The 12,321-nt window shown below is 44.3% G+C and overlaps 1 protein-coding gene across 1 annotated transcript in view; it reads right to left on the bottom strand.

Moving 5' to 3' along the window:
* ADCY5 (adenylate cyclase 5) overlaps window positions 1-12,321 on the bottom strand; it is a gene marked incomplete at its 5' end in the record, with an annotated part of 252,773 nt that overhangs the window by 85,523 nt on the left and 154,929 nt on the right. Inside the window, 2 exons of the mRNA XM_083377968.1 lie at window positions 1,212-1,333; window positions 8,802-8,951. Coding sequence (XP_083234094.1) covers window positions 1,212-1,333; window positions 8,802-8,951 — 272 coding nt within the window. The remainder of the gene's footprint in view (window positions 1-1,211; window positions 1,334-8,801; window positions 8,952-12,321) is intronic.

Below are 12,321 nucleotides of genomic sequence, written 5' to 3' on the forward strand. Positions count from 1 at the left end.
CTGGGAGTTGGAGTCCATGAGTCATAAAAGAGCCGAGGTTGCCTACTGTTCTGTACCAGCCTGCTACCGGCCCTGCAGAAAAGGCAGGGACAACCCCTTTTACAAGAAGGCAAGAGGCTGGAATTACGCCTGCCAAATTTATTACCACAAAAACAAACGGAACAAGACAAACCAAGAAACAGGAGCTTTAAGAAACATGAACTATCCAAGCGGTTGCCTTCAGCAAACCAGCCCTCCCCACACATTCCCCTTATATAGAGTTCAGGGCGTGGCTTCTCTCTGCCTCCTTCCAAGAAGCCCCATTGCCTTCCTCTGTTTACTCCTAATTGACTGCCTCCTGCGTCGGGCGTCCTTGAACAGGGCCAGCTGTGGGTCATCTTCATCCACGCTGTCAGGCTCACACAGCTGGGTCTCCGTGGTGACCAAGTGGGAGGGGCCTGGCTGAGGGCTCTCATCAGCAAGATCTTCAACCCCCTCAGCAAGGTCTTCAACACCCCCCTCCTCCTCCTCTGAGTCCTCCGACCCAACTGCCGAACCCACAGGCTGACCCTGAATCACAACACCTACCCCTGAATTAGGGGAAGAGAAAACTAGTAAATTCAATACCAATTCATTCAACTCCAAGTTATCAAAGCCACAGGTTTATGGCTCAGTTTGGTTTTAACTTAGTAAGCCATATTGTATGAATTCAGCCACTATTTGGAAACCATATTTAAGCAAAACTAAGCAATATTGCTGTGGTCTTCCCATGCTATTTTTCTCTGCAAGAGACATCTAAGTGTTCTGAATTGACAAGACGTATCAAAGAGGAACTCTTGAAACAGTTGTGCCTATGTTCTATTTTGGAATAAAAAAGTGTAGCCTGGGAATGCGTAAACTAAAGTCCTCCAAAGTCTTGGATATGGCTATCCAAAGTCCTTTTAAAATTCCTAACCAACCTGTAATTTTTAATGTGATAGAAGATGGAAAATATTAAACACATAGGAAATAATCACATTCAACGTACTTCATGTGCTTCCTTTATCTACTTTGGCACTAGCATGCCATTCAAACACCACAAGCAGACACTCTTAGTGTGGGAAGAGTTGTGCACCTCTGGGATGGGAATACAAAAATTCAGCAGAGGACATGCGTGTCTCCCCCATTTCCTTCCTTTTTACAGAATTGCTATGTTGAGTTATGGATGCAATCCCACTCCTTTCCTGACATACCTGACATTGTCATGTTTCTGGATATAAATTTTATGAAACATCATATCTTCTTTTTTGGCATTTATGTCAGCTTTCATCTCCATGGCAACGTGGCGAGGCAGTACAGAAAGCAGGAGACGCTCCTGTGGAATCAGACAGATAAACCAATTAAAACACCTGCTCTTCCTTCAATTTACAACACAAACATGTCTCTCTTTGAAGAACATGCTAGCAAAATGAAACTTTTATTCTGTGATGGAAATAGAGAACCAAACGTATTTCCCATAAAGCCTGCCCTTATCAAGTCATCTAAGATTCCATTCCACTTAGTCAATAAGCAAATCATGTCTGGATGTCCTCCAGTTATAGCTTGGATGGCCAGCTGGCCTTAGTCCCAATTCAGTTGTGAAATTTCAACTTTCTTATGCGGCTACAAGTCCACTTTCTTATATTAGCGAGGTTTTGTCTATATAGCCATACAAACATAGGTAACAGCAAGTATTATGAAGGAGAAAAAAGTGATTACTTAGGTCCACTTCTTGATTTTTGTTTCTTTGTATGCTATAACATATAGTCACCTGCAAAAACGTAGGCGTGAAATTTTATGTTCCAAATAGGTGAACAGAAACTGTCACAATCTCTACAATGTTAAATGCAGCAAAGTTCTACAAATCTGGATATTGACATTATGTGCATTTGTTTACAGCATCAAAGTAGGAAAATAGCAAATATGGCTGGTGCAGAAGTTTTGACACCCCTCCAGTCAGTATTTCATGAGGTTCATTTGGCAGGAATAATGGCTTTCAAAATAATAGTTTCTTTTAGCCAGCTTAGAATCTTTCTGTTCTTGATTTTGAAAGCTTTTCCCACACTTCCTTGCCATTTTTCCCCCAGTTCTCCTTTGCTAGCTTAGAATCATTCCCTGGCCTCCTTGCATGCATCTTTTCAAGGATGCTCAAGTCTGGGAATTGTGAAAGTCATTATCTTTCTTTTCTATAAATATTTCATATTTGATTGAAAAGTGCATTTTGGATTGTTGCCTTACTGAAATATCCAATCTCTTTTCCATTTCAATTTTTCACTGACCTTTATTTCTGGCACACACTGATAATTTGACTCCAAACTATCACTGAATCCATTTCTCATTCCAATATTTCCTGTGTCACGGGCTGCCACAACACCCCACAATATAACAGAGCCCCCCCCCAACCAACACCATAGAATAATTGAAAGGTTTAGTGCCTTGAAATATATCATACTTTTTTATTGTCTTGAAATATATCGTCCTCCAAATGCATCTTGTGTGGCTCTGAACAAACACAATTTTATTTCAGAAGTTCAAAGCACTTTTTCCAAAATATTTTAGGCTTACCAAGATTTTCTTTAGCATGCTTTAAACAATGGCTTTTGTGAGGAGATAAGTGGCAAGGTTTCCTTTTGTCAACTCTCCATGCAGAGCACTGTTTTATAAGCCAAACTGTTCTTCAGATGTATGTTTTAGTGTCAACTAACCCACACAGCAGCTTGTCTGTAGTGATTTGTGGGTTTTATTTTGCAGATCTGACCACTTTTTCCTAGTTCTCCATATTTTGCCTTGATTTCAACTGTTCTATATAGCTAGCATTGCTTAACAGTGTTTCTCAATGAATTGTCTTTACAAAGACAGGCGCGAGACCGTAGGCAAGGTTTAACTCGTTTATTCGGTTCAGCTCCCGGCAGCTGACTGTCAAAACAATCCGGGCTTATATAGGGAACTGTCAAACAGCATAGCCAATCAGGTAGTGGTATTTCCCCGCCGTTCGGAGAACGGCCAATTGACAAACAGTACTTTGACAGCTCGGTGGCTGTCAGGGAATTCCTCTCAGCTGAGCGCTTAGCTCAGTTTGGAGGACCGAGTTGTAGACTTACGGATTTGACAGTTCCGGGAACTGTCAAATCTGGCGCGTGCGCGTTGGCCCCCGGCAGCCCTTTTGACAGCTGTCAACGGGAATGGCGGCCGGCTGGGCGGTGCGCGTGCGTCGTTGCTTCGGGCGGCCATTTGACAGCTGTCAACTGTCAAATGTCGGCCGGCCCGGCTTTTTACTTGCGGCTTGGGAACTCCTGGTTCCCAGATATGATTCACCCCCTTTCCCCCCCCCCCTGAACAGGTATGTTATGCATAACAACAATTGAACGTTTTAAAACAGTATGGTTAACAGGTTTTTTAACAGATGGTGGGTTTCCCTTCCATTCAAAGTCCGCGAGGTATGCGGGGGGTCTTCTGGCTCGGCTGGACCGTCGGGGACAGAGGGTGCTCCCTTCGGGTTGCGTGGCTGGAGGAGTTGTTTCTAGGTGGGGCTCGGCAGGTGGTTGTGGGTCCTGGGGGAGGAATTCATCAGGTCCGGGGGTGTCGGCTGGCGTAGGCTCACCCAGGGTCGGTTGCAGAGGGGGGTTGGGTAGTGACCTGGGTCGGAGCTGATCCGTGTGTCTGCGTTGCATAGGTCCTGTCCCAGTGTCCACTGTGTATGATAATGGTCCTGTTTGGTCCAGGATAACCCCCTGAACCCACTTATCCCTTCCCCCATAATCTCGGGACCAAACATTTTGTCCTTTGGATAATGTTTTTGGCTGGGTGTTTGGTGTCATTTCGGCTGCCAGTCTGTCGGGGTGGAGTCTGTCTAGCCGTGTCACCAGGCGGCGGCCCCATCGTAGTTCGGCTGGGCTTTTGCCGGTGGAGGTGCAGGGCGTAGAGTGGTGGGCTAAGAGAAATTGTGACAAGCGACGGTGCCAGTTCCCTGTGATGATTCTTTTGAGGGCGTCTTTGGTGGTCCTCACCATAACCTCCGCAAGGCCGTTGGACGATGGGTGGAAGGGAGCCGATGTTGAATGCCTAATACAATTTCTCCTCGTGAAGATCTGAAAGTCATGAGAAGTAAATTGAGGGCCATTGTCTGAAATAATAACGTCGGGGAGACCGTGTGTTGCGAAGATTCCCCTGAGGGCTTGAATGGTTGCGGCAGACGTTGTGCTGTGAACCGGGAGAAACTCCAGCCATTTGGAATAACTATCTACAACTATGAGGAAGACCTGTCCTTGGAAGGGCCCGGCATAATCAATGTGGATGCGGGACCAGGGGTTTTTTGTGAGTTCCCATTTGTGAATTGGAGCTCTGGGTTGGAGTGGGCGGGATTCTTGGCATAGGTAGCAGCCAGCGATGTACTTTTCTATGTCTTGGTCTATTCCTGGCCACCAGACGTAGCTGCGGGCCAGGGCTTTTGTTTTTACGATGCCAGGGTGGCCCTCATGTAATGTGTCCAGTACTTTTGGCCTGTGTTTGGAGGGCACGATTACCCTGCACCCCCAGAGTAAACATCCTAAGTGTGACGTTAGTTCATTTTGCCTGGAGAAATATGGCTGAAACTCTGTGCCTGGGCAAGAGGTTTGCCAGCCAGTGTGTACCCATGCTAACACTCTGCTAAGTGTTTTGTCTGATGAAGTTGCGGTAGCGATATCTTTTGCTGTCAGTGGGCATTCTGGGAGCTCTTGAATAGCTAAGATGTTGCCCGCTGGGGCTGGGTCTGGTTCTGTGTGGGGTAGGGGCAATCTGCTGAGGCCGTCAGCGTGGCACATTTGGTGTCCTGGCTTATATATTAATTGGTAGGAATATGCTGTGAGGAATGTTGTCCAGCGCAACATCCTGGGAGATAAGATTTGGGGGGTCTGACGGTCCCAAGTGAATAGTCCTAACAATGGTTTGTGATCTGTGTAAATCACAAAGGGGTGGCCATAAAGGTAATCGTGAAATTTTTTTATTCCCGCCACAATTGCCAGGGCTTCTTTATCTATTTGGGCATAGTTTCTTTCTGTTTTGGAAAGAGTTCTGGAATAATATGCCACTGGGGCTTGGGTGCCGTTGCTATCTAAATGGCTTAAAACTGCTCCAATCCCGTATGGGGATGCATCGCAGGCTATGCAGAGAGGTTTGTCTTCCTGGTAGTGGGAAATAGTTGCGTTGCTGGAAAGCATTTGTTTAAGTGACTTGAAACTGTTTTCGTGGGCTGTAGTCCACTGCCAGGCTGCCCCTTTATCGAGCAGTCTGTGGAGGGGTTCTGCGATAGTTGCCTTCCCTGGTAGGAAGGCGTGATAAAAATTTAAAAGTCCAAGGAAGGCTTGGAGCTCGGTTTTATTTTTTGGGGTAGGGGCGGCCTTGATAGCAAGGATTTTTGAGTTTGTGGGGTGGATCCCTTGCGAGTCAATCTTGTAGCCTAAGAAATCTACTGACGGGACGCCTATGGAACATTTTTCACGTTTTAGTTTTAGCCCTGCTTTTCTAAATCTTAATAATACTTCCTGTAGTCTATCTGCTAAGTTGTTTTCCGATTCCCCTGCGATGAGTATGTCATCGAAATAGGGGCAGACACCTGGGATTCCTTTTAAGGTTTTCTCCATGACCTCCTGGAAAATACCAGGGGCCACTGAGATGCCGAATTGGAGGCGGTTTACTTTGAATGCGCTGCGGTGAGTGACAATGGTTTGTGCTTCAGCTGTTTCCCGGGTGACAGGTAGCTGAAGGAAGGCATGCGCTAGGTCGAGTTTGGCGAATATTGAGCCGGACCCTATTTCTGACAGCACGTCCCTGACAGCTGGCACTGGGTATGCGTGGGGATTTAATGCGCGGTTTAGAGTTGCTTTATAGTCCGCGCATATTCTCACGTCCCCGTTTGGTTTAACTGGTGTCACTATGGGGGTTTCCCAGGTTCCCCCATCTGTTGGTTCTAGGACTCCAAGGCTGACTAAACGGTCTAATTCGGCTTCGATTTTTTGTTTCAGGGCAAAGGGGACCCTTCTTGCCTTGATGCGGATGGGATCTACCTCGGGTTTTAATTTGAGGTCTATAGGGGGGCCTGTATATTTGCCAAGCGTTCCGTCGAAAACGTCCGCGAACGCCTGGCAGACCTGTTCTAATGTCCGGGATTGTATGCGGTTGGTGCCCTCCAGGTGGATGCCCAGAGCCTCGAACCAGTCTAACCCGATGAGGGTGGTCCTGGGTGCCTCAGTGATTTGGATTGTTAATTGCCCATGGAATTTTTTGTATTCTACCTTTACTTGTGCCTGCCCCTTTAAGTGGATGGCGGCCCCTTGGAAATCTGCAAGGAGTATTTTGGAGGGCTGCAGGGGAATACGACGTCTGTTTTTAAACCCAATCTTTTTGAGAGTGTCCCAGGACATTATTGAAACAGAGGAGCCGGAGTCGACCTCCATTTCACAGGGCACTCCTTGAATTTTAACCCAGATCTTAATTTTGGGCTGTAAATGGTGGATGGGCGAAATTTTTTGTTGGGCCCGAATGGACAATACTGAGGGCTGGGGAATTTCCCTGGCAAAAAGGGGGACCCTGGTCCTACCTGCCGGAATCTCCTCAAGCTCGTGGAGGGTTTCCCGGTTCAAACTGCGACACGCGGAGCGAATGTGCCCGGTCTTCCCGCATCCGTGACACTTGGCATTTCTGAAACGACATGTGGCTCTGGCGTGAGCCCCGCCGCAGCTGGCACACTTTGATTTTGGGCCTGTGGAGGTGGGTCTTGGGCCGGAGGCGGCTGGCCTGAATGGCCTGCGGTTCTTCCCGGGGTCGGTGCCCATTTTGCTGAAGCGGGACATGATGTCGTCGACGCCGGTGAAGGTCTCTGGTTGCTCGCCGTCCGGTTCCCCGGCGTAGTGGACTGACCCGGCCGGGCTGCTTCTGAACACCGGGGAGCCTTCACGGTGGCTGTCTTCGTAGGCCATGATCTCTAATGTGAGTTGAGCGAGGTCCAACGTGGGTCTGGCTACCAATTTCCGCTGGAGCCGCTCGTTGGAGAGACCGACGATAACCTGGTCTCTGATACGGTCTTCCAGGTCGGGAAATTGGCACCTGCGGGCAGCGTGACGTACCCCAGCGATGAAGGCTGTGGTCGTTTCGCCCGGTTGCTGGCGGCGGCGGGCGAAATGGAGGCGCCAGTACAGCTCGGACCGCCGGGGCATGAAGTGCTTGCTGAGGCGGTCGGTCAGCACGGCGTATGGGACGGTCGCGATGGGGTCTGGGCTGCAGAGCCCTACGGCGATGTCGTAGACGGCAGGCCCGCTGAGACACAGGAGGGCTGCAGCCTTGTGGCGATCCTCCGTTATCTTGTTGACTACGAGGTAGCCTTCAACTTGTCCCCAGTGCGATTCCCATCCCTCGGGATGGCGGACGTCAAACTCTCTGACGTGGCCTAAATTTGCCATGGTCTGGATCCACGGTACTGTTCAAGCTGCCGAAGGGTTCCTTTGCCCTCGATGTGGCTTCAGCAGTGACTTGTCAGCGAGAGGGATCGGAACTCCTTCGCGGAGGCTAGCTCAGCAGGCAGCTCTGTAGTACCGGGATCCCACCTTCGTCGCCAGGTGAATTGTCTTTACAAAGACAGGCGCGAGACCGTAGGCAAGGTTTAACTCGTTTATTTGGTTCAGCTCCCGGCAGCTGACTGTCAAAACAATCCGGGCTTATATAGGGAACTGTCAAACAGCATAGCCAATCAGTTAGCGGTATTTCCCCGCCGTTCGGAGAACGGCCAATCGACAAACAGTACTTTGACAGCTCGGCGGCTGTCAGGGAATTCCTCTCAGCTGAACGCTTAGCTCAGTTCGGAGGACCGAGTTGTAGACTTACGGATTTGACAGTTCCGGGAACTGTCAAATCTGGCGCGTGCGCGTTGGCCCCCGGCAGCCCTTTTGACAGCTGTCAACGGGAATGGCGGCCGGCTGGGCGGTGCGCGTGCGTCGTTGCTTCGGGCGGCCATTTGACAGCTGTCAACTGTCAAATGTCGGCCGGCCCGGCTTTTTACTTGCGGCTTGGGAACTCCTGGTTCCCAGATATGATTCACTCAAAACTGAAATTGCTAGTTGGAAGCATTTAGACATTTTTTACAGTTTTAGACATTTTTTATACTTTTCCCTGGCTTTGTAAGAGTGAATTATTTTCAAATGCTTAGGCAGCTGCTTAGAGAAGCCCCTGATTGTTGAAAACAGACAGAGAAATAATCAAATGTAAGAGGTTAGAAGGCTCACAATATTTGTTTGCCTGTGAAATTGTTCTTGTGCAGCATTTTATGCTTTGTGATAGCTTGTATCAGCTCACAAAAACTGATTGTTAAAAGGTTTGTGGAATTTTGCAAGCTGGTTTGAGAGCACAGATGCCACAACACTTAGGGCAGAATAGGGCTAAGGTAGTAACGAAGCCGGTTGTTATTGTTTCCAGCATATTACTGTAACACGTTTCGACTTTTCAGCCAACATGAGTGCAAGATGGCAGGTACAACATTTTAATCAAAGACCCAGCATTTTTTACACACATGCCACACCAGTGCATGTACAAAAAGAGTGGGACTTCAATTGGTATGCCCATCACCTTTGCAGTTTGACCATTCTCCTCCCTATGGATTCACCCAAAGTTGAATCCAAGTTTCACACTGGCTACAAATAATTGACTTTTCCAATCTGGTAAGGATATTAAAGCTTCTAGATCTATTGGGCTTTGCCCATGGAGCCTGAAAAATCAGAGACAGACTGTAGAAATTTTACATTTTCATTGCTAAATGTATCATTATCATCATTTACCTGCTGCTGGTTTTCCCTTTGAGAATGTAGGCGAGCTTGAATGCATTCCCTTGTTTCCTGAAAGGCCTGTCTTTGGGACACCTCAGCTGGATAGTGTGTACACACTCCTACAATGTTTGTGCAGATGAAGATGAGGATGTTGGACACCAGCTGCAAAGATCATATGAGTAGGAGAGAAAAACAAAGCAGGTTATGTTTTATAAACATCTTCTAAGAATAGACCTGTAACATCTACATCTCTTTGCTTTGAGAGCATACAGGAAGAGGGACTGTATATATCATTCTAAGAGCATCTATATAAGCTCTTCCTGCAAACCACTGATTTCCAGGACTCAAGTAGTGATGAAAGCTAATGTACTGTCATCCAAGTGGAAAGGTCTGTGAATTCAATTCCTAGTAGAGTCCGAACCCTGTAGAATAGCTTCTGGCTACTCATGTAGAGTTGTCAATGTGATCTATTCTTTTGATAATTGTTACTCTTTTGATAATTGTTACTCCTATTGCATACTGCTTATAATTTATAAATAATTGCCTACCTGCCAATCAACCAAGTTTTGGTGTTATTATACCTTTTTCTGAATCCTTATGAACCAGATGATTTTTTTTTCAAATCAGCTATAAAATATGGTAATTACGAGTGTCCCAGAATGTAGATGGAATAATGGTTAAAAGATTTTTATGCTTTTCCTAGACAAAATCTTAATTCCTCATTCACAGAGAATCTTGCTAATCCTTTACTATAATACATTATTGTTTAATCAGACATTAGGGCCTTGCATTTGAATTGTTACAGTAAAATATAGGACTACATGGATGGCCCTTTAGGATATGCTTTCAAAATCACTTTACAGAGTCTTATGCCCTAGAGATAATGCCTTTGTTGAAACACCATTTTAATTTAATGTTTCTTTGTTGATCCTTAGAAATATATTGAATAGAGTATCATAAATGTACAGTATATGCTTAAAATGCATGTCTAAATACCATTTCTACACTGATGTTTTCTGGAAACACTTCAATCTTGGCCCGCCTATCAAACATGAATTTGACCACTAATGTGTCTAAGACTGTATACCTATTTCTACATGATGACTTGTGGATGACTAGGTTTTTGATGAATGACTCCAATTAGTAACACTTACAAGCATCTCTCTCTATCCATCAAAGTTATATATGGATTATCTCTTCCTTCTTGCATCTGCCTTACATTTCATGATGGGGTTCAACTTTGGTGAAGAGCTTCTAAATTTAACTTCAAATAAATTAACAGAAAGTTGTCTTACTGTGATTCAGCTACTCAACCACATTAAAGCTGACTACGGATTGACCTTTGTATATGTAAAATCTTTCACTGTGATTTTAAATCATAATTTATGATTCTGTATGCTACATGAACCTGAGCAAATATAATTTGTTCAGTATGCCATAACTAAAGTATGGCTTCAGGTAGCCAGTTAACTCAGTCTACGGAAATATTAAAACAATGTAAACAGATATTAGCAAAATTATCAGTAAATTAATAAACTGTCTATCTAATATTCTGTCTGCTTAAATATTTTAATTTAATCTAATTCATTTCCTGAAGATGTTAAAATGGGACCAATAAATTTAAAATATTTTTACATATTGATATTATGTATTGCCACAATCAGACTTCTGAAGAAACATTATTTCAAGTAATGGCAATCATTTAACAGGCTGCAATAGTTACATATCTAAACTACATACCGGTATTATTTTTGTCTTCTGCAAATGATAAAAAAGACAAAGATGGACAAAGCCATATTGCTGTTAATGTAATATGAGTTTTTGCTAGTGCTCAAAAATTAGATGTTCAAATCTGAAACTTTCCTGATCTAGTGAATTGTTGAAATTATTCTCTAAATTATTTATTTTAGATAATAACAGACAATGCTAATGTAAAACTGTATTTGATATTATGTATTTTTAACAGTTTTGTACACTGCCCATGGAAATATGCTATCAAGGCAGTTTAGAAATGTAATTAATAAGGAGACTCTAATAAAATTAATAGCTTTTATTTATAGCTGCTGTAAATACTTAGTTTTATTTAGGCCATGAACAAACCATTGTACTTGGAATCTGGCTGCAAATCCCTGCTCATTTATCTGGGTGTAATCCTGCTAACATCAATGTTGCTTACTGTATATATAAGTAGACTTGTTCTGTAAGTAAATTTTCACAATCATTTCAATGTTGTTCTCTTGGCAACAATACTAAAATGGCTTGCCATTGTTTCTTTTGGGATGTTTTGTTGATTTTCCAGTCTCTTCCAAGTGCCAAAATGTCTTGTGGTTTCCTGCCCAAATATTAACTAACACCAAAGCTAAATGTAGACACTCAGTGGAGGGAGTTTCAAGTACCTTTCTTAGATAGCAACTTTTGAGCCCTCTCACTCCACTAGAGCCATCTGTGCTCCACAAAAGTCTCTCTAGATCTTAGGGGTCTTCCCGAATAACCTGAGAGGGGAGGGAGTGGGCTGTTGGGAGAGGAAGAATATTTCTCAATATTGCATCTTACGGATCCCAGTTATTAAGTAGAGGTAATTTATGTTCTTATGTGAGGAATTTGTTACGTGAGTTTGCCTTATTTGACGACCTTTCTAGCAACAGTTGTTAAGTGAATCTGGTTTCCCCATTGACTTTGCTTGTCAGAAGGTCGCAAAAGCTGTTCACAGGACCCCAGGACACTGCAACTGTCATAAATATGAATCAGTTGTCGAGCATCTGAATTTTGATCACATGACCACGGGGATGGCTGCAATAGTCATAAGTGTGAAAAATGGTCATAAGTCACTTTTTTCAATGCCGTTGTAACTTTGAATGGTCACTAAATGAACTGGTGTAAGTTCATTGTTAAATATTTGGGCATTCAAAGAAAATTTGAATAATGTTTTGCTTTAAAGATCCGCAGCAAGCAATGGCCTTATATGGTCATAGTTACAAGTTTGTGGCTTTGAGAAGTCTGAAATCTACAAGATGACAGAACAAATTACTGACTGCATTGCCTCCTTCTGAGATGATTAATAGCAAATGGTGCACCACTGTTTTTCAGGATACATGATCAGGGTTTTTTTAAGCTGACAAAAAACATTATAGTATGTTCACCCTAAATCTAAATTAATACGCTTGCTCTTTTTCCACTTGTAGTTTTTCCAGATGATGGATTTATTCTCTGGAGCCCATGTACTGAAGGAATCAGAGAGCAATTCCATAATGTGTGACGGTGTGGGCAAATCATCTCATCAACTCAGCAGTCAAGTACAATGAATTCTTTCTGACTTTAGAACGTCACTGAGAAACCAGCATCCGGGCCTCCAGAGCTTTTTTTACCTCAATGAGAGCAGCGATTGTACCAATTATCCTGTTGCAAATCTCCATAAAGTCAAGGTGATGAGCTACCCCAAAATAAACAGGAGACCTGGTTGAAACTATATTTCATGCATGGCTTGCCTCATATGAGACAAGAATTAAACTTTTAAAATTAGATTTCTGCACCC

Source organism: Vipera ursinii (genome assembly GCF_947247035.1).
Source record: "Vipera ursinii genome assembly, chromosome: 1".
Lineage (NCBI taxonomy): Eukaryota > Metazoa > Chordata > Lepidosauria > Squamata > Viperidae > Vipera > Vipera ursinii.